This window comes from Pteropus vampyrus, unplaced genomic scaffold (assembly GCF_000151845.1).
Source record: "Pteropus vampyrus isolate Shadow unplaced genomic scaffold, Pvam_2.0 Scaffold541, whole genome shotgun sequence".
Classification (NCBI taxonomy): Eukaryota; Metazoa; Chordata; class Mammalia; order Chiroptera; family Pteropodidae; genus Pteropus; species Pteropus vampyrus.
Genome location: NW_011889322.1, coordinates 1569433 through 1592270, shown reverse-complemented (window position 1 = coordinate 1592270; position 22838 = coordinate 1569433). Strand labels below are relative to the sequence as shown.

The 22838-nt window shown below is 36.2% G+C and overlaps 1 protein-coding gene across 1 annotated transcript in view; it reads left to right on the top strand.

Annotated features, from left to right (window-relative positions):
* EIF5B (eukaryotic translation initiation factor 5B) overlaps positions 1-22838 on the top strand; it is a 71156-nt gene that overhangs the window by 12483 nt on the left and 35835 nt on the right. Inside the window, exons 2-6 of the mRNA XM_011383757.2 lie at positions 12503-12628; positions 12729-12813; positions 13390-14059; positions 15153-15364; positions 15797-15947. Of these exons, the coding sequence (XP_011382059.1) occupies positions 12503-12628; positions 12729-12813; positions 13390-14059; positions 15153-15364; positions 15797-15947 (1244 nt within the window). The remainder of the gene's footprint in view (positions 1-12502; positions 12629-12728; positions 12814-13389; positions 14060-15152; positions 15365-15796; positions 15948-22838) is intronic.

Genomic DNA, 22838 nt, shown 5'->3' with positions numbered 1-22838 from the left:
AATTATGCTTGTAAGTATCAGGATCTAAATGACCATATTATAGTGAATGTATTGCCTCCTATAATGGACTTCTTTTGAGTTCAGCATGCCTATACATATTATCAAGGGCTCAATTTTTCTAATACCTTTCTCAGTTTAAACTAATGATTTTTAGCTTTATATTATATCATGTTCTCTGGGCAAAAACATTTAATTTGCATTGTAAGTCTGTTCTGATCTTTACAACCAATGTAAAACAACTTTGTGGGGGTTTATAAACAAAAGCTTGGATCGATGTTTTATGATGGTACACTGCGATAAGGTGGCCATCTATGTAGTTCATAGCATGTTCATCTTAAATCTTTACTATCAGGTTAAAATTAAAAACACATTAAACAGATAACAAAAATTAACTGGGAAGAATTTTCAAGCTTCTGAAATCACCCGCAACTCTGTGTTCTCCCCACCCCACGTTGAGGGTACTGACTCCAGTTTGAGAACGCTGTCCTTAAACAGATTTTAAGTTAGACACATTAAAATCTATGATATGTTTGAACTTAGGTTATGTATATTTGGGAGTCTGAGATGATGCTTGTCACTTTAACATGGCAGGTATTTAGAAAGTGTAGAATCAGATAGTAAGCTACATTTCGTTCCCCTTGCACTGCACACTTAGTGGCCAGGTGGTTTCAGAGCCCTTTAGAGGCATTAAGGCAGTTCACAAGGAGTTGTAAGCTGGGAGGGCTTTCGTTTTTTTTTTTAGATATGACCAAGTAGTTCTGACTTTATTAATGGGTTCTAGTGCTCCACTGAGGGAACAGAACTGTTGGGGTCTGTGGTCGTGTAGTGGGAGCTATGTGGTGGCTTTCCTTCCTTGCTATATTTTTCTTCTTTGCATCTGTAAGTGTTGATGATCAAGGAGCAAGTGCTGGGTATGAAGAGATGGAGGGTGAAGGAAATGAGATGCCAAAAGGCTTCACGTGGAGAAGACATTACTGGATCTCCCTGTTTCCCCGATTGCTACTGGCACTACTGGGAAGAGTTAGGAGCAAAGAATGGATTCTTTCTTAGCTTTTCCTCTCATTTGCTGTTGTAGATTATAGTGTTAGAGGGAGGAGCAGAAACCAAAGTAAAGTGAAAAAAAGTGGTAACAGGGTTAGTCATGACCATCCCTTCCCTCAGAGATCACGGACAATTTATGGTTGTTCGTTTGGGGGTCAGGAGAGAGAAAGGAGTCATTGTGGCTTGGATTTACGTCATTCCATCAACCATGCACTTGTCCATTTTTACGGGCCCTGGTATTGATTAGGAATAGGAAGAAATATATGGGTGCTCCAGTTATTACTGTATCATGACAAGTCATCCCAAACTTAGTTGCTTAAAACAATAACATTATCTCTTGGTTCTGAGGGTTGCCTGGGCAGTTAGGTGGATCTCATGTGGGATCTCTTATGTGGTTGAAGATAAATGGTGGCTGCGATGAAGTCATCTTAAAGGCTGCCTCACTTCTGGTGTTTGGTGGTAGCTCTTGGTTGGGACCTGAGCTGGAACTACCTGTATTTGACCTCTCTATGTGGCCTGGGCAGTCTCTTGGCGATGAATATCTCAAGAGCCAAGAAATAGAAGCTGTCAGGTTAAGGCCTGGGCCCAGATATCAGAGCACCATTTTGCCATTTTCTGTTCATCAAACAGAATATAGCCCCACCTTGAAGGGGAGGGGAAATAGATCCTTCACCTATCAGAGTGTCAGAAATTTGGGTCCAGGTCGTAATTTTGGGGGCGCTGGAAAAGAGAGATTAGCAGGGGAGAGTCTTAGGAAGCTTGGAGATTTTGAATTGTGGAATCATTGGGGAAGGAATTGGATTTCCTTTGTGCTTGTCTAACTGCATTAATTAGACAACTTTTCAGTGGAAAATGCCTGTTGTTGTTAAGTGCTATTTGCCAAGTATGGAATTGAGAGGATGTTTGCATTTAAGGTTAATTTTCCTTTTACTTCTTTGCAGTGAAAAATTTTTTTTGTAATGTTATGTGTTTAAAAGGCTTTATGCTGTATTGGTCTCAAAATGAAGTATGTCTTCTTTTTTTATATGTGTTTTATTCCAAAAAGCCAAACACCACAAAGTTGAGTATATGCCTGCATACGCAATTAATAAAGAAATACCATGTTTTAAAATGATTTCTTCATATTAACATCATTTTAGTTACGCATTACACTGTATTAATAGAAATTAAGGTATTAGAAAAATATTACAGATTTATTCTTGTTTTCATAACTTATAAAATGAGTAAATGACTTATATTAGGTTTATTTAATTTTAACCTGTCTTTAGTGAACTGATAAATGCATTCTGTAACTTTTCAACGTTTTATAGTATTCCTAGAAATTCAAATTAACTTATGTATTTTTTGAGATGGAATTGACCTAAAATAAAATTCACAAGTTTCAGGTGTGCAGTCGATGATTTTTGATAAATGTATACAGTTGTGCATCTTTCACCACAATCGCGTAGAATATTTCCATTAACCCCAAATGTTTCCTCATGACACTTTGTAGGCCATCCTCTCTCCCTACAGCTGGCTTTGGCCAGAAATCACTAGTTTTTACCTTTTTCTGTTTGTTTTGGTCACTGTAGTTTTTCCTTTTCTAGAAATTCACATAAGTAGATGTAGCCTTTATTGGCCGACTGGGTTTCACTTAATATTATACTTTTGAGATTCATCCATGTTGGTGTGTGTAATATTAATTCTTTTTTATCATTTAGTAGTATCCTATTGTGTGGATAGATGACAATTTGTTTATAAATTATCTGGTAGATGGGCATTTGGGTTGTTTCCAGCTTCTTGTGATTATGAATAAAGCTGCTATAAACATTTGAGTACAAGTCTTTGTGTGGACATATGTTTTCATTTCTCTTAGGTAAATACCTAGGAGTGGGATTGCTGGGTCATATGGTAAGTGTATGTTTAACTTTAAGAAACTGCCAAACTGTCTCCCAAAGTGGCTGTGCCATTTTTGCATTTCCTCTAGGGATGTGTTCCTGTTGCTCCACATCCTCTCACAGCACTTAGTGTTATCAGTCCTTAATTTGCATCATTCTGGTGGTGTTTCATTGTGGTTTTAATTTACATTTCTTTGAGATATTGACCATCTTGTCATGTATTTATTTGCCATTCTTTTTTATCTCATTTGGTTAAGCATTCAAACTGTTTGCCTTTTTAAAAAATTGTGTTTTAAAACATTAGATTATAGGAGTTCACTGTATATTATAGACAACTCCTTCATCAGATATAAGTATTGCAAAATTTTTTCTCAGTCTATGGCTTGCCTTTTTATTTTAACAATTTTTTTTTAATTAAACTTTTAAGATAATTATAGATCCACAAGTAGTTGTAATAAATAACACAGATTTTTGTGCCTTTACCCATTTCCCCCAGTGGTAATATCTTGCCAAACTATGCAGTATCCCAACCTGGGTAATGACATTGTTAGAATTCACTGATCACATTCAAATTTAGCCAGTTTCACAAGTACTGGCAAATGCATGTGTGTGTGTTCATGTTTAGTGCCAATACAGTATTGTCACATCTAGCTTTGTATATTCACTACCACAGTCAAAATACAGAACTTCACTGCAAGGATCTCTCATGTTGTCATTGGTAACCATATCCATCTCTTCCCTGTGCACCTCTTTTCCCCTGCTTGTTCTTAACCCCCTGGTAACCGTGAATCTGGTCTACATTTCTCATTTCTTTACATATGTCACCTTTGGGGGTTGGCTTCTTTCCACTCAGCCTAATTCTCTTGAGATCCACCCAAGTTGTTGCATGTACTGATAGTTCATTCCATTTTATCTGAGTAGCAGTCCAAGGAATGACCCATTAAAGGCCATGTGGGTTGTTTCTAGTTTTTGGCTACTGCAAATGAAGCCACTACAAACATTTGTGTACAAGTTTCTGCATGAGATACATTTTCGTTACTTAGGGATCACTGTACAAGAATACAATTGCTGGGTCAAATGGTAAGTACATTTTTAGTTTTACAAGAAAATGATAGACTATTTTCCAGATTGGCTGTTTCCACCAGCAATGTATAGATGATCCAGATTCTCTACATCCTCACCAACATTGGTTATTATCACTTTCAGGGGGGAGGTCCTCTGATTGGTGAGTAGTGATAGCCATTGTGATTTTAAGTTGCATTTTCCAAATGGCTGATGAAGTGGAGCATCCTTGTTTGCCATCTGTAAGTGCTCTTCAGTGCAATGTCTTTTCATGCCTTTTGTCCATTTTCTGAGGATTCTTTGGATTTTTACTGTTGAGTGTTGAGAGTTCTTTATATATTCTAGATACTAGTCCTTTTTATTTATACGGTTTGCAAATATTTTCTCTCATTCTGTAGCTTGTTTTTTCCTATGGTCTTTGCACAGAAAAAGTTTTTAATTTGATAAAGTCCAGTTTTTTGCTTTGCTTATTGTTGATCCGTAAGATTTTCTACTTTTTTGTTGAAAGGTTTATGCTTTGTTTTTCACTTAGATCTCATGTATCTTGAGTTCGTTTTTGTATAATAGTGCAGTTGAAATTAATTTTTTTTGAATGTATTGATGTCCATTTACTTCAGCATCATTTGTTGAAAAGACCATCTTTCCTTCCTTGAATTGCTTTTTTTGCAATTCAGAACCCAGTTGGTTGTACTTCTGTGGGGGCTGTTTTGAGATTCTCTTCTCTTTACTGTTGGTCTTTGTGTCTGTCCCTCAGCCAGTACTGCATGGCCTTGGTTGTACCTACCTGTTTAGTCTTGAAATCTGGTAAAGTAATTTTTCCTATTCTTCTTCTTTTTTTTTTTTTTTTTCAAATTGTTTTAGCTATTCTACTTCTTTAGACTTTCCATTTAAATTTTAGAGAATTCTTGTCTATACTGGCTATGTCCCAGAAATCTTGCTGGGATTTTGATTGGAATTGCCTTAAACCTGAATGTCATTTTGGGGGAAATTGATGTCTTTACTATGTTGAATCTTCTAGTCCATGGAAATGGTATCTCTCTCTATCTTATTTAAGTTGTTTGGGATTTTTGTCATCAGCAATTTGTAATTTTCAGCATATAAGTCCTATACACGTTTTGTTAGATTTATACAAAAATATTTTCTTTTTGGATTCTTCCTATCTGTGATCGTTTCTGATTCATATCACTGATCTTGACCTTGGTCACCGAGGTGAGGTAGTATTTGTCAGGCTTCTACACTATAGAGTTACTCTTTTTTCCCTTTTCCACACAGTACTTTTTGGGAAGAAATCACCATACAGTCCAGAGGTGGGAAATTATGGAGAGTGGAGTGTCTGCACTCCACTATTTAGAATTCTTCTGCATGAGAGATTTGTCTCATCATCGTTTATTCAATCATTTATCATAATGGATTTGTGGATAATATTTTATACCTTGGTTTATAATGTAATGGTATGTTAATTTGTTGCTCTAATTGCATTAATTTGTTACTCCCATTGGCCTTTGAGAGCTCTTTTAGTTAGCTCCTACATCGCTGCGTGTGTGTATGTGTGTGTGTAGGCGGAAAGGGGTTCATCACTTCCTTCCTTTGTGGCATTACAAGATGCTCCAGATTTATCCTGTACATGTCCTGCCCCAGGCCTAGGATCAGCCATTTTGCATTCTTACCAGCAATTAATGTTGTCAGTTTCTTGGATTTTAGCCATTTTGATAGATGTGTAGTGCTATCTCCTGTTTTCATTTGCATTTCCCTTGTGACATTTTTCCTAAGTTGAACATTTTTTTGTAAGTGACTGTTAAGATCTTTACCCATATTTTAATTGTATTCTTATTGTTGGGTTTTAAGATTTTTTTTTCCTATATTTTGGATTCAGCCAGAAGTGTTTGACAAATATTTTCTCCTCTGTGTGTGTGTGTGTGTGTGTGTGTGTGTGATCGGTATCCTCAGAGAAGAAGTTTTTAATTTTAATAGTCTAAATGACCATTTTTAATGGGTTCTGATTTTTCAATTTTATTTTTTAAAATCTGAAACCTCATCGCTAAATCCAAGGCCAACAAATTTTGCATCTTGGATTTTTTTTGGTTTTGGGGTTTTTTTTTGCATATGGACAACCAGTCCTTCTAGATCCACATGGTGAAAAGATTATCTTTTCTCCATTGAACTGCCTCTGCACCTTTGTTGTAGAACAGATAACAGCACTTGTTTGGATCTGTTTCTGAGCTGGTCTGTTGCATTGATTTACTTGTCTATTCTTTTACCAGTACTCCACTGTCTTGATATTAGCTTTATGGTAAATCTTGAAATAGGGTAATGAGTGTTCTGATTTGTTCTTCATATTGTGGTGTTCTTCATATTGCTTTTCCATTTAAACTGTAGCATCACTTTGTTGATATCTACCAAATGGGTTACTGTTGTTTTGATTGGAAATGCACTGAATCTGTTGATCAAGGTAGGAAGAATTAACAATATTAAGTCTTCCGATTCATGACCATGGAACATACTTCTGTATGTTTAAATCTTGATCTCTATTTCTTGTTTGCTGAGTGTTTTTATATGAATAGGTGTTGGATTTTGTAAAATGCATTTTCTGTGTCAGTTGATATGATTGTACGATTTTTTTTTTTTTTTTTTAGCTGGTTGTTGTGGTTGATAACATTGCTTTTTGAACCCAACCTTGCATTCCGGGAATAAATTCCACTTGGTTATGGGTATCATCTTTATTATATGTGGCTGAATTTGGTTTGATAGTATTTTGCTGAGAATATTTGCATATACATACAAATATACATCTGTACTTGTGATGTCTTTGTCTAGTTTTGTTATATGGATAATATTGGCCTCAGTCTCGTCCCTTCCCCCCCACCCCCTCCCGCTCCCTTTTTGGGAAGAGTTTGTGCAGGATTGATGTTAATTTTTTAAATGTTTCCTAGAATTCACCAGTGAAGCTACCTGGCCCTGGGCCTTTCTTCATGGGAAATTTTTAAATTAATAACTCAGTCACTTTACTTGTTATGGGTGTATTCGGATTTTCTGTATCTTCTTGAATCATTTTTAGCAGTTTGTTTTTCTAGGAATTTGTCCATTTCATCTAACTTATCTAATTTGTTGGCATATAGTTCAAAGTATTTCCTGTATTCAAACCTTGCACATCTGGAATTAATCTCATTTGATCATGGTGTTACTTCATTTTATACATTGTTGGATTCAGTTTTCCAGTGTTTTGTTGAGGATTTTTATGTGTGTTCATGAGAGATGTTTGTAGGTTTTCTTATACTGTTTTTGGTTTTGTCAGCAGGATAGTCCTGGCCTCATAGAATGAGTTAGGAAGATTCTGCTTCTCTTTCTAGAGATTGCAGAGAATTGGTTTCATTTCTTAAATTTTTGCTATAATTCACCAGTAAAATTATCTGGGCCTAGTGTTTTTTCTTTTTTGGAAAGTTATTAGTGACTCTTATTTACTAGATACAGGCTTTTTCAGGGATGCAATAGGAGATATCATTCATTATAGGATAAAAAGATAAACTGTGAACATTGAAAGGATAAAAAGATACTGCGAACAACTCTATACATATGCATTTGATAACTTAGTTGAAATGGTCTAATTTCTCAAGTACAGACTATCAAAACTCACCAAGGTGAGATAGACAATTCGAATAGCCTTGTACTTATTAAGGAAATTTAATTCATAGTTTAAAATATCCTGAAAAAAAAAGTCTTCAGACTCTGATGGTTTTACTGGAGATTTCTACCAGGTGTTTAAAGAATTAACACAATGCTATATTAATCATTTCCAGATAATAGAAGAAGAGACACTTCCTAATCTTTTTGGAAATGAATGTTAACTCTGATACCGAAGCCAGTTAAGGATACAAAAACTACAAACTAATATCCTCATGATAGCAAAGGTTGCTCATAAAATATTAGTCAGTAGAATTGAGTACCAATACATCTTAGCATTATGTAAAAAGAAATACATCGTGGCCAAATGGAGTGAAGTCAGGGGTTGCAAGAGTGGTTCAATATTCAGAAATTAATGTAATCCATCATATTAAAGATTAAAGAGGAAAAATTACATGATTACACCTATTGATGTAGAAAGCCTTTGACAAAATTCATCACTCGTTCATAATAAAAATGCAGAAAACTAGGAATAGAGGGAAAGTTCTTCACCTTGACAAGGAATATCTACCAAAACATGCATAGCTAACATATTTAGAAGTGAAAAACAATGCTTTCCTCTGAAATTAGGAATAAGGCAAGAACATCCTTCTTTTTTACCACTGCTGTTCAACATAACATTCAAGTTCTAGCTAATGCAATGAAAGAAAAGACATATGGATCAAAAAAGAACAAATAAAATGTTCTTATATGCAAATGACACAATATATCTAGAAAATCTCAAAGAATCTATTATAAAAGTCTTAGAATTAATAAATGAGTTCAGTAAAGTTATAGTGTACCAAATCAACAAATTCATTCACATTTCTGTGTATTAGTAATGAGCATGTAGAAACTGAAATACTACCAATTAAAAAATTGCAGTTTTGTGAAAACGCTGATGAAAGAAATCAAAGATCTAAATAAATGGAGAAATGTACTGTGTTAATGGACTGGAAGACTCTAAAGATATCAATTCTCTTCAAATTCATACACAGTTAACATAATTTCTATTAAAATTTCAGGAAATTTTTTTTGTAGATGTATACACGATTATTTTAAAATTATTTGAAGTCAGAGAATTTAAGAATAGATAAAACAACTCTGATAATGAATAAAGGAAAAGGAATGAGTCCACCTGATTTCGAGACTTATTATATAGCGATATTAATCATGACTGTGGTAGTGCCAGAGGGAAAGACACGCAGATTAGTAGGACAGAATAGAGAAATAGCCTACACAAGTCCAGCTGAGTTTCGACAAAGGTACAAAAGCAGTTCAGTGTAAGGATGGAGAGGCTAAAATATTGCTGGAGCAGCTGAGTTCCCATAGACAAAAAAAGTGGATCATAGATTTAAGTATAAAACATTAAAGTATACAACTTATAGAAGACAACATAGGTAAAAGCCTTCAGGACCTAGAGCATGTGAGAAGTTCTTAGTCATGACACCAAAAGCATTCGTAGAGAAAAACCCGATAAATGATACCCATGAAAATTCACAGTTTTTGCTCTCATAAAAACCCTGTTAGATGAAAAGACAGGCTACAGACTGGAAGAAAATATATGTACACACCACATAGTTGACCAGTGACTCATATATAGAACATAAAGAGTTCTCAAAACTCTAAAAGAAAACCAATCTAGTTAGAAAATGGGCAAAAGATAGACATTTCACTGAGTAGTATATATGAATGGCAAATAAGCATACAAAAAAAATTCATTAGCCTTTAAGGAAGTGCAAATAAAGACTATGATGAGATGTCACTGCATGTCTATTAGAAAAACTTAAAGGAGAGGTAGCCATAATACCACATACTGGCTGGGATATGGAAAAAAACATATCTCTGTGCATTGCTGGTATGAATATTAAATGGTAAAGCCACTTGAAGAAATAGTTTGGCTGTTTCTTAAGAGCTACACAGTACAATACAGTTTATTTAATAGCTTCATTTTTGAAGGCCGTTGTAACATTATTCTATCTTGATGGATAAATGTGGCTTATGAAAACACTTAGTTGAATACAATAGAAAATTGCCTTTTATTTCTGTAAGTCTGTATTAAGTTTAGAATAAAGGATTAGAGGCTATAATAGGAAATAGTTATGTAAATCTTTTAGTTTTGATAAAGGAAAAAGTGATCTTCAGGAAGGTACACCTACAGAAAAATATTGTTTTAGATTCTTTAAAGATTTTAAGCTTTCATTATCAATATGAATGAATTTTAGATTTGACTAGTTTACTGAAATCTGAAGGATATAGTTTATGGTGGGTAAGTATAGAAGTTAGTGCTGAAAATGTAGGTAAAGGTAAATGTAGTTCCAAGTTTCAAATTAAATTACTAATGTTATAAGCGTGTCATTTTCATGTCTTGTCATTGTAGTATGGTTGACTTTTTGGGACATCCTCCTGAGTCTGTGGCAGGAAGTTCACACAGAGAAGGGACACTTTAGAAACCATAGCAGTTAAGAATGTTGTCGTTATATCATTGATACATTTTGTAGCTGTGTTTGCATTTTTCTAATAAATAGTTTTCAGAAACTTAATTATTTCCCATTTTCTAAGAAGGTAGCACAATTCTGGTGTCTGATTTGGGCTTAAGTTCCTGGTATGCTACTTTCTGTAAATTGTTTATCATCTTTAAGCTTAACTTCATAGAATTATGAGGAATAAATGACATACAGTATTTCTAATGGTTGGTGAACACAATACCTGATATACGGTAAGCACTCAAAAACTGTTAATCTTTTATTACTAGCCGGAAGAAGGCTTTCAGAGTCAACAATGTACAAATGTAGTTCTACATATCATTTTATTCTAGAGATATTTGTTAATAAATACTCTGGAAATAGAGCCAGTCACAAGCTATTTTAATGAGATGAATATAGTTTGGGTGAGGGCTGGCAGATTTTTGGAAATAACATGCCAAGCTTCAGTCATTAACCATCTTCCCCTCTCACCTTGCTCTCAGAAGCTGCAGTGGTATGAAATATGGGATGCTTTTGGAGATACTGTTGGTTGATGCTAGGCCTGACTTAGTTTTCCATTACCTGATGAGACCTGAGAATCGTCTTTGATTCTTTGCTTCTCTATACATAACCAGTTGGTCACTTAAGTGTTGCTGATTGATTCCCTTAATGTTTATTGGATTCACATTTTTATATTGCCACTGCTACATCAGGTGTGCGTCATTTCTATCACAGCTAACAGTGGTAGCTTCCTAACTGGTCTTCCTGTTTCCTAACTAGTTGGAATTCTGCCCTGCCAGTCATACTAGAGGTAGCTTTCTAAGATGCAGATTTGATTATGTCAGTGGGGTTAAGAGCTCTAACTATGACAGCAGACTTTCTGGGTTCAAATCCCATCTCTGCCTTGTGTGATCCTGGGGAAATTCTCTGTCCTCAGTTTCTTCGTTCATTAAAAAATAACTGTTCAAATCTGACCCACAGTCACCTGGAAAGAGTTAAAAATACACTAATTCCCACCCCAGTTTCTGGTGTTCTAGATCTTGGGCGGGGTCAAGAAACCCATAATGTACAACAAACTTCTCAGTTGGTTCAAGTGCCCTTTTATGGGTCCTCTTGAGGAACTACGCATTTGTTTGCCTTTAGGTTTTTTTGCTCTTCATGTCTCATAGGTGATCCCCCTGTGGCCTGACTAACTTCTGCTCCTCCTCCAGAAATCGGTTCCAGGCTTTTCTGCTAGGGAGCATCTGACTTTCTCATTCTGGATTTAGTGTTTTAGGAAGTCGCCACTGGTGCAACAGTTCAATGTTCTATGGTCCTCCTCAGATACACTCTCTACACTATAGGATAAAAAGGAACATGTTTCAACTCTGGCCAAAAATTTATAAAAGCATTAAATTTCTTTATGGCACTTAGCATTTTGCAGTTCCTGGTTTACTGGTTTGCCGTCTTTCTCTTCTAAGCTCCTTGAGAGTGAACCCTGTATCCTCAGTGTCTTGTAATAGAATCTTAAAATTATATTTATCATATAGTTAAAAGTTATTCTTTTTAGAAATTCTCTTTACTGAAATGAAACCTCTTTGTAACAGGGTGCCCATCAGTGGCGCCATATTGCATGAGGTCTTGGTTTTTTCACTGTGTCATTTATTTGGATCCATCTATTTTTTCCACTGTACATCTCAGACAGACTGACCTCTTGGTGTTCCATAAGTTTTAACTGGAACTTAGTTGGGTTTACTTCAAGTAATATTGGTTGGTGAGGACATTGTGGAATGGAGCCGGAAATGAAACCAGTAATGTAAAAGGTTATGAGCAGGTTTCATTCTGGATTTGGGGGTGTTTTATGTGTTTTAGTTAGTGAAGCGTTCCTAATTCATTTTGATTTGGATGTGTGGTCAGGGCATTCAAACTTGGTGCATCTTAGTTTTTCCAAAATGAAATATTAGACTAGATCATCTCTAAAGTTCCTTCCAGCTCTAAAATTTCCATGTTCCGAGTAAAAATGCATAGGTGTCCAAAGATTTAGGTGTTGACATTGATAATCAAGTAATAAGACTTGTTTTCTCTCTTAAGTTCTCTTCATTGTATAAATAGCTCCAGACACACACACAAAATTTGGTATCAACCAAAGTTAATTTTCCTTTCTTACTTACCTGAAGTGCTTCATTATGGCTCTTTACAATTTGAATGTAACTCAAAGACTTGATTGAAGCAAATGCAGCAAGGCCGATAAGTTGTCATGACAGAACTTGCCACATGATTTTCCTCAGTGGGTTGCTAATGCATGAAAAAGGCTAAAATGATTTAAAACAAAACAAAACAAAACAAAAGAACTCTGTAGGGGAAGATACTTGATTGTTTTGCTCTCGAGTAATACTTAGGTCTTCTTTGTTTTCTTTTAAGTGCCAAGGATGACATTGATCTTGATGCCTTGGCTGCAGAAATAGAAGGAGCTGGTGCTGCCAAAGAACAGGAGCCTCAGAAGTCCAAGGGGAAGAAAAAAAAGGAGAAAAAAAGGCAAGACTTTGAGTAAGTATATTTCAAATATATTTGCTTTTTATTAACTTTGGTCCTGGATTCACTTACTAAGCCAGTTCAAGACCTCAAAATATACTTTAATCTTTTCTAGTGAAGACGATATCCTGAAAGAACTAGAAGAATTGTCTTGGGAAGCTCAGGGCATCAAAGCTGATAGAGACACTGCCACAGTGAAGGTGAGTGGGCTGCTCCTCGACCGCGTGTCCCGTGTCCCGGCGCCGGCTTTAGGGGCTGCGTTCAGAAACCTTTGAGTAATGTATATCTGTTAGAAGGTTCTGTAAATTCCGATGCCAAAGGGGGAAAGCAATTTTTAGGAAAGAATGTCTTTTAAAACCTTTCACAGATAGGTTTATATCCTTTATATGAGAATCTAAAGATACCTGGGGATATGTTGCCTGTTCATAAAATTGGTGGTACATTTGGAGATGTAACGTTTCTCCACCTCCATTTTTCTATATTATATCTTTTTCATCCTTTGATTTTGGAGAAGCCTCGAAGTAATGGGAAAGTGATAGATATTTTTTCTTCTTTCTATTTCCTCCTTGGGCTTTGTGTGCCATTTGGAGAAGGTATGGCCTAGACTGGCTTCTGGTACTTGGTTGAGTTTTATGTCCTTATAAAAAGGACCTTGTTTTGAAATTATTTTGAGAATTTTTCCATATGTACTTAATGAAGTACATCACTGAAGACTCTCAACTATTTAAAAAAATAAAATATAACTCTTAATATTTCTAACAGTGGAAATTTTTTAGCCAACAGAAAATAATGAAGAAGAACCCACCTCAAAACAAGATAAAAAAAAGAAAGGACAGAAAGGCAAAAAACAGAGTTTTGATGATGATAGTGAAGAATTGGAGGATAAAGATTCAAAATCAAAAAAGACTGCAAAACCAAAAGCAGAAATGTACTCTGGGAGTGATGATGATGATTTTAATAAACTTTCTAAAAAAGCTAAAGGGAAAGCTCAAAAATCAAATAAAAAGTGGGATGGGTCAGAAGAAGATGAGGATAACAGTAAGAGAATTAAAGAGCGTTCCAGAGTAGATTCTTCAGGAGAAAGTGGTGATGAAGCAGACGAAATTTTGCAGTCTAGAAAAGGACAGAAAAAAAGTCAAAAAAACAAACCAGGTCCTAATGTGGAGAGTGGGAATGAAGATGAAGACTCTTCCTTCAAAATAAAGACAGTGGCCCAAAAGAAGGCAGAAAAGAAAGAGCGTGAGAAGAAAAAGCGAGATGAAGAAAAGGCAAAACTGCGAAAGCTGAAAGAGAAAGAAGAGTTAGAAACTGGTAAAAAGGATCAGAGTAAACAAAAAGAACCTCAGAGGAAATCTGAAGAGGACGCTGTAAAATCTAGAGTGGCTCTTGATACTGGAGTACCTCCTGCCTCTGATGAGAAAGGGGAGGCGCCCACAGCCACAGAAGGTTGGTAACTAACTGTCCAGGAGAGGGCAGGAAGGTTCATATCTAGTCTTAAGTTTTGATTATTATGCCCCAGAGTGATTTTCTTGTCTGTCCTTGGTTGTAAAGGTGCTTGGTTGTAAGAGAGCCTTTAGAAAATCTCATCTAAGTACTCTTTGAATTGAGGTTTATTGTTAAACATTTTATGTAGTTTAAAATGTCTTTCAAGTGGTTTGTGCAGAGTAGGATTTTTATAGAATTTCCTTCACAAAACAATTTTTTTGTTGTTGATAGAGTGGAAGTTGCCTAATGAAAAATTTATTCTTTTAATAACTCAATGTCAGGTAATATTCCAAATCTTTGCTGTTTTTAAAAACTCCATTTGATCTATGAAATAGAAAAGTGAAAACATGCTAAAATTAGTTAACATCTTTTAAGCAGTTAACTGAGCTACTCTTTTGTACCAGAACTGATATTTGAAAAATAAACTTTCTTGCTAAATGTTCTCTTTAGTCGGAATGAAAACATTTAAAGACCAATTGATTCACATAGTTTTCTTTAGACTGGAAAACTGTTAATGGAAAAATTGGCATAGCTTTTTTAACCACTTAGCTTATGATCTGGAATATTTGAGGAGAAACACCATGAAAGTAGCTTTGTAATCTTTAGTTTTTTAACATAATGCTGTAGAATTCTTAGAATATAACTATATTTCTATAGTTTATCCTTCCAATATTCCCTTAGGTAGGCATCATTCATATCATCCCTGTCTTACAGAAGCAAAACTAGCTGCAGAATTGAGGCAGGAATTGAGACGCCAGGGATTAAAAGTTATATTAGATACAGCATATCGTCTCCCTGCTGATGAGATCCTCCTGTCTTTTTGCATCCCTGAGGACAACTCAGCAATACCAGCATTTTAGGCTTCTAAGGAGGCCAGCTGGGTTGTTCTGAGCTGTTCTGGGTACTCAGGTGCTCAGGATGCCTTGAGCCTAGAGACTGGTCTGCTGCTGGCATCAGCTTCAGCCCATTCTGGGGTTCTGGGGTTTACTCATCCATTGCCTTAGGAAGCAACTTTTTTAAAAAACACTTTAACTATATATATTTTTTTCGGTAGATGACAATGAAAGCGACAAAAAGAAAAAAGATAAGAAGAAAAAGAAAATAGAAAAAGAAGAGAAAGAGAAGAAAAAAGGACCTAGCAAAGCTACCGTTAAAGCTATGCAAGAAGCTCTGGCTAAGCTTAAAGAAGAAGAAGAGAGACAGAAGCGAGAGGAGGAAGAACGTGTGAAACGGCTTGAAGAATTGGAAGCCAAGCGCAAAGAAGAGGTACGTTTTCATGAAGCTGCTCACGTTGATGTTGTGTTTAACTTAATGTCTCTCTAAAATGTCCTAATGGTATGGTAATTCAGTTAGCTTATTGCATTTGGTCACTAGGCCTGTCTCTCACTGATACCACTAGCATCCTGTTTTTGGTATGCCAATTATTTGTTCTGACTTAATAAAAGGAAGAGGTGCAGAAAAACCCTGCCTTTATTGCCTCAGGTACATGCAGAAGTTAACTTGCGTATCATGGCCAACATAGTCTACTCTCCTGTGATATTGATTAAAAAATCATGTACAACATTTAAAATACTTTCATTTGGAATCTCCTAACACAATACTTTGCATATATCTCAAAAGCTTTGTTTGAAGTTTGAGTTGTTTAAGTTTTATAATTGATTAAGCCAATACAGTTTTCTGATGTGTATTCTTTTATAGGAAAGATTGGAACAAGAGAAAAGAGAAAGGAAAAAGCAAAAAGAAAAAGAAAGAAAAGAACGCTTGAAAAAAGAAGGGAAACTTTTAACTAAGTCCCAGCGAGAAGCTAGAGCCAGGGCTGAGGCTACCCTCAAACTTCTGCAGGCTCAGGGTAAGTCGTCTTCCTCCTTACCGCACAGTCCTGACACTTTTTACGCAGTTTCAGTGGTCAAATGAGAACTGAATTGAAGCAAGAGAACTCTCTGAAATGCTGTGAAAAAGTCAAACAAAAATGTAAACAGTGGATGAGATAATCTCAATATTTAGAGAGGTGGCTTTTATATGACGGTAAAAATATACACGTAAATGATAGAGTGTCCATAAAAGTTTTTTTTGTGCTCTAAAATAAGTGAGAATAGAAAATATAGTAAAATGATGTACCCATAACTCTTTTTCAACAGTTACCAACATTTACCATTCTTGTTTGCCCCCTCTACCTTTTTTTCCCCCTGGAGTATTTTAAAGTAAAGTAAATACCATGTCATTCTACTCAGAATTTACTTTAGTGTATATCTCTAACAGGTAAGGACATTTTACTTTTTAACATGAGTAGAGTATCTGTTACATCTAACAAAATCGATACTTTGATATCATCTGATTTTCTGACCATATGTAAGCTTTTCCCCTTGTCTCCACAATATGTTTTATAATTGATTTGTTCAAATCAGGATCCAGATTAGATCTACGCGTCACATTTGGTTGCTTGGCCTGTCTCACTGGTACAGCTACCACCCTGTTTTTGGCATACCATTTATTCGTTGACAGTCCTAGATTATTCTCTGGAATTTCTCACATTCTAGATTTGTCTAATTACATTCTCCTGGTGTTGACTAGATCTAGCAGCTTGGATACTCCTAGTGATGCTGCGCAGTTCCTGTTTTCTCATGCCAGGCAGCACGTGATCTGGTTATCTCACTTTTGGTGATGTCAAGAGTGACCAGTGGGTTTAGCCATTGGCAGCCTTGTCTATTATAAAAGTTCGCCATTGACTTTTCACCTAGTAATTTTAATATCCAATTGATAATTGTTGTCTATATCATTAGGAATTGCAGAATTGTCATAGTCTATCATTCATTCTGCATTTATTAGCTAGAATATTTTTCTAAGGAAAAACTTTCCCTGACATTGTTCATTCAGGAAAGCCAAGGTAATTGCTTCATTTTTTTTCTTTATTTTCAAAATAGTAAAAGGCATCCAGCAACCTCCAAAGGTGGCCAATAAGTTTAATTTTGGTTTTTTTTTTTGAATGCCTATCATTTTATTTTAATGGATTTTTATATAATTGATTTCATCTTATGATGTTGTTAATGTTTTTGATACTGAAATTGTTTTATCTTTGGCCAGTGGGAGCCCATTTAGGCTTGTTCTTGTGAATTTTTCACATGACCACAGTATTCTGTTAACCCCTTCCTTGCTTGCTAACACAGCAAAGTATCTCAGGTTCATCTTGTACATTTTCTGCCCTAGACCTGGAATCAACTGTTTACCCAAAAGGCCTTGGTTCCTTTTATTTAGAGACCACAATCTGAACATATGTTTTTGACAATTGAAGTTATTTAAAATAATGTTTTTGCATCATTGAGGAAAATTTATTAGGACTGCCCTAAATTTCCTGTCTCTACATTCCATAGATTTTATTACAGTAATTTTGGTGCTTATGCCATAATTATAGTAATAGAAGCTTTTGACATCTATTTTCTCATAAAAATCATGCAGATATTTTTATTTCCATCATGTAGATGAAGAAATGGAGACTCAGCTTACACAGCTTGCCTAGGTCCTGGAGCTGAGATTTTAACTGATCTCTTTGGCTTCCTCTTTATTCTGCATTATCTCTTTATCTGGGAGAAGCAAATGTAGAGAAACACAGTACTTACGTTGTAGGAAGCGACACCCCAAGGAGGAATTTGGACGCTCAAACAACTTTGTTAGAGGAAGGTGAATTTATTAACTGGCAGAGCATGTGGGGCTTAACAGCACCAAAGCATGAGCTCCCCTTGGTTAGATTTCTTACAGGTTATATACCTTTGCAGTGTCCATGCAAGAAGCGCGTGATTCCTTTGAGGTTTTACGTGTACCTCATGACCCAAGATGGGCAGGAGGAGTTTTAGGTGGGGGCTCCAAGGAGAAGGGAATTCCCAGACCACTGGTCCTATCTATTTATAGATCCTTTATCTTGTAGGTGTTGCAACAGTTTCCAGAAGACCATTTAGAGATCTGTGGGGTGTGGTTAATCTATAACTGGCTAAGTAGGTCATTTCTACAAGCCCTTCCCTTTGCATTTTTCAAATGCCTCCTCTCTTCTCTTAGAGTTCAGAAAATTTCATACCGAATTGGGGCTATAGCTTTTTTAAAAATTAGAGAATAAATTTGAGTATACCCAGCACCCAAATACCAGGTTTGACTGGTATCTGACAGACTAACAACACTCATGAAGAAATTGGGATGGGGCCAAGCAGCGGATAATATGCATCTCAGAAATGCTGTTTTATGGAGTAGTTTGACTTGTCCTTACGAGATTAGATGAAAATTATGATTTAAAATGATGAATTCAGCATTAGTCTTTAGGATAGGCTTGGAAGAGATGGCCTCTCAAGTGGCGTCTGTGGCCCTGGTCTGTCTCTCTTCTTGTTCTCCATAGTGTTGCCCACTGTTCTCCCCTTGCTGTTTCCCTGATGTCTGTGACTGAAAAAGTCCAGGCCACTGAGCTTGACATTAAAGGCCGCTCAACGAGGCATCTCATGAAAAGACACTGTAGCATTATGCGTTACTATATCTTTCAAGGCAATCTTGTTAGGCGAAGGTCAGTTACCACATTCATTACCTAAAATAATACAGAATTTACTCATGGAGCCTAAAATGTATTCTTAGAGGGTGCAGGTGTTTGCAGATGTTTCAGGTAATTACAATGAAATGAGTAGCAAGTCACCTCCTCAGTCTTTTCCTAGCTTATAACTACAAAGCATATAGCAGGTACTTCATAAGTAATTTGGAATTAATGCACTTCAGGCAGAGAGCTTCTGTAAGAACTTGATTTGTAATGTCTTAGTTTGCAAGGTGAAGGGAATATCTGAACACACATAAGTCTTGGTGTTGGTTACAAATACAGCAGTTTATTAAAGAATCCTAACTGCAGGAATAGTCAGTTGATTGAATCTGGGGTGTTGCTGGGTCCACCCTTCAGGTATCAGGTCACAGTTTATCCCCAGGTTCGTGCTTTCCCTCACTAAGTGTTGGCTGTTGGATAGGGAAATCTCTGGTCAACCTAGTTATCTCCACATGTTCAGCCAGCTTTATTCTGTCACTTTTTACAGTTCTAACCAGTCTCAGCACTTATACTTAAGTACACGCATAGTTTAAAGTTAATAACATTTTAAGTGATTTTTCTTTTTTAGTGACTTCATTTGAAAACCCCATAGCAAAGTTTTTACTGTTGTCTTGTAAAACTTCTGCCCTTGGTGAGAGACTGTTAGTGGCCCATAGAGGCAGTGAGGGGCCTCTGACAGAAGCGTCATAGGGACGGGGAGGAAGGGCTGCAGCAGGGAGCCACTTTGCTTGAAGCTCTGTGCGTCTTCTGGGATTCACCGTTAACCGTCGACTGATGAAGATGTATTCTCCTCAGACTCAGTAATGTTACTTGCAAGTCAGATTTGTTTGGTCTGCCATCTCTTATTTTGACAAAACTTATTTATCTGCTCTAATATTATAATCAGAATATTAAATGTTCAAAGTGCATAAAATAATCTTGAATTCAAACAAAAACATTACTGGCATGATCCTTTTTCATTTTGGATAAGCTAATTTTTAATCAGATCTTTTTGTTTTTAATCAGCTGTCAAGCTGGCCGTAGTTGAAAAAAAGTTGACTTCATTTTGTAGTGGTAATGAAAACTTCTGTTATACATAGTTTTCTGTTTCCGTTGTAACAAATTACCACAAATTTAGTGGCTTAAAACAGCACAGATTTATTATCTTACAGTTCTGTAGATCAGAAGCCTGACATGGGTCTCATTGGGCAAAGGCATCAGCAGAGCTATGTTCCTTTCTGCAATCTCTGTGGGAGAATCCATTTCCTCATTGTCTTCCTAAGGCTACCTGCATTCCTTGGCTCATGACTCCCTTCCATCTCGGAAGCCGCCAGCGTTGCAGTGCTCTGACCATTCTTCCATAGTTGTGTTTTCCTCAACCTGTACCTCAGTGACAGGTTCTTCGTTTTTAGTGACTCGAGTGATTGTGAAGCTCACCTGGATAACCTAGGACACTCTTTCCCCATCTTAGTGCCCTTAGCCTCATTCACACCCCATTGGCCATGGTAGGTGACATAGCACATATTCTAGAGAGTAAGACATGCAGATCTCTCGTGATGGCATTATTCTACTTACTACACAATTTAAATTTATTTTCATTTTATTTGAGTTCATTACAAATGAAACATGTTATTTGTGGGTTTTACGTTTCTCTGTCTTTCAAAGGCCACAATCTCTTGTTAAATAGAGGTCAATGAGCATATTACACTGAAATATGCAGCAGGTAACCTGATTTGGTTCATTTGCCTTGTCTTGTTACTTCAGTCCTTAAATTTGAGAGTTTAAGCCAAATATGGCTCAGTAATCATAATCATGATCAGAACATATATAAACTGTTGCATTTTGCATTACTACAAAATGAATGTTTGGAAGGACCTGCTTTTGTCTTTCTGCTCTTCCTTTCAGATTGCCAGAGGCACTTACTCTGAGAGGAAAAGAATAGGTCCAAGGGAGACTTCACTGTCTTCTGCCTGTGGCCTCATATTGGCTTTTCTGCTTTTGTTTTCTATTTTAGTTTATAGCCCCAAATTCATGGGATAAGTAATGATAATGGAGGCTTCTGTGGACCTTTTTAGGATAGCAGTACCCAACCTTTTTGGCACCAGGGACCGCTGCTCCTATGAGAATCTAACGCCTGATAATCTGAGGTGGAGCTGAGGCCGTGATGCTAGTTGGGAGCAGCTGCGAATACAGATGTACTCACTTGCTGTCCGCTGCTCACTTCCTGCTGTGTGGCCCAGTTCCTAACAGGCCACAGACCAGTACCCATTTGCGGCCCAGTGGTTGGGGACCTGTTTTAGGGGATGTAGGAAAGAAAGTTCCAGAATTTCCATTTTTTTTTAGCTGTAAATTTTTAAAATTATTTTGTTCACTTTGAATTGAATACATTGTTGAGTAGTCATTTTTTTTTTTACGACAGAGTGGTACACTCATTTGATTCCTTTTTGGGGCTAAAGAGGCAGGAAAAGGGGTCTGTGATGTCTAAAGAGTTTGAGGGGGACTCCCCATTATTTTTTTCTTTTGCTCTTGTGGCCAAATGGCACTCCACTTATGTGGAACTTCACAACGTAAAGGGTAAAATTCCAAGAGGACCTTATCTTCTTGGCCAGAGGAACTAGAAGGGGCTCATGGGAGAATGTAGGGGAAACCACGGAGCAGAGAGAACTGGAGGAAGAGTGCCCTGGAATTCTTTTTATGAAGTGACATAAGTCCTGGGCTCACCATGGAGCAATATGTGCTTGCAGAGAAGCATAGCCAAACTTCAAGTAGTGAACCATGATATAAACTACTGTCCAAGACCCAGATTTACCTCCAAATGGCTCATGTGCCAGGTAAAATATTAATTCTAAGTATACTGTGGAAAGTTATAAATATTCTCAATCCTACAACAGCCACTAAATAAAATTAAGCCTCAAAGTTAGTAGGTAAGTTAAAGTCAAAATCTAAAAAAGAACCAAATAATCCAAAGAAAGCAGGAAAGGAGGAAAATGGGAACCAGAAACAAAGGGAACCAACAGAAATCAAATAAAATGATAGGCCTAAAACCAACTATACTAATAATTAGGTTAAATATGAATGGTGTAAACATCATTTAAAAGGAATTGATTGTTGGAGAAACAAGGCAGCTATCTACAGGAAATCCACTTTAAATATACAAATAGAGAAAGGTTAGAAGGATAAAAACAGGTATCAAAGGAAAGCTGGCGTCACATTAACCTGAAGTACACTTCAGAACAAATAAAATTACCAGGAATAAAGAGAGATGTTACATAATGATAAGTGAGTTTACCAAAAAGATATTTAAACTTGAAAACATGTAAAAGAATTGAAATCATACAATGTGGTTTTTTGGATCATAACAAGCTAAAAATGAATAACAGAAATGTTAAAATCCATAAATATTTGGAAATTTAACAACATACTTTTTAATCCATGAGTCCAAGAGGAAGTCTTAGAAATTAGTAATATGTTAAAAAAAAAATGAAGATACAGCACATCAGAACTTTGGGGATGCATCTAAAGCAATGCTTAGAGGGAAATTTATAGCAGTAAGTGCTTTTTTTCAGAAACAGAAGAAAAGCCGCAAATAAAGTTGTTTTCCATCCTGAGAAACCAAAAAATAGAAGAGTAAAGTAAGCAGAAAGAAATAAAGTGCAGAAAATAATGCAATAGAAAACAAACAAAAAGTAGAGAGTCAGTGAAGCCAGAAGCCAGTTCTTGAAAAAAATAATTTTATAAATTTCTAGACTAAGGAAAAAAAACACGATTGATATCTGAAGTGATAAGGATAAGTGGGGATATCATTACAGATCCTACAGTTATTAAAGTGATAAGGCAATATAATGAGTAACTCTATGCTCATAAATTCAAAAACTTACATAAAACAGAGCCATTCCTTAAAAGGTGCAAACTACCAAAACTCACAAAGAAATACATAACCCAGGTAGCCCTGCTCTTAACTGCAGAAGACGCATTCCAAGACCCTTCAGTGGACGACTGAAACCATGGATAATACTGAACCCTACCTGCACTTTTTTTTTGTACACATACGTGCTTATAAAATTTAATTTATAAATTAGGCACAGTAAGAAACTAACAATAATACAATAGAACAATTGTAACTATACTGTAATAAGAGTTATGTGAATGTGGTCTCTCTCAAATCTGTTGGGCATCTTCAGGAATAGTCTGGTTTTA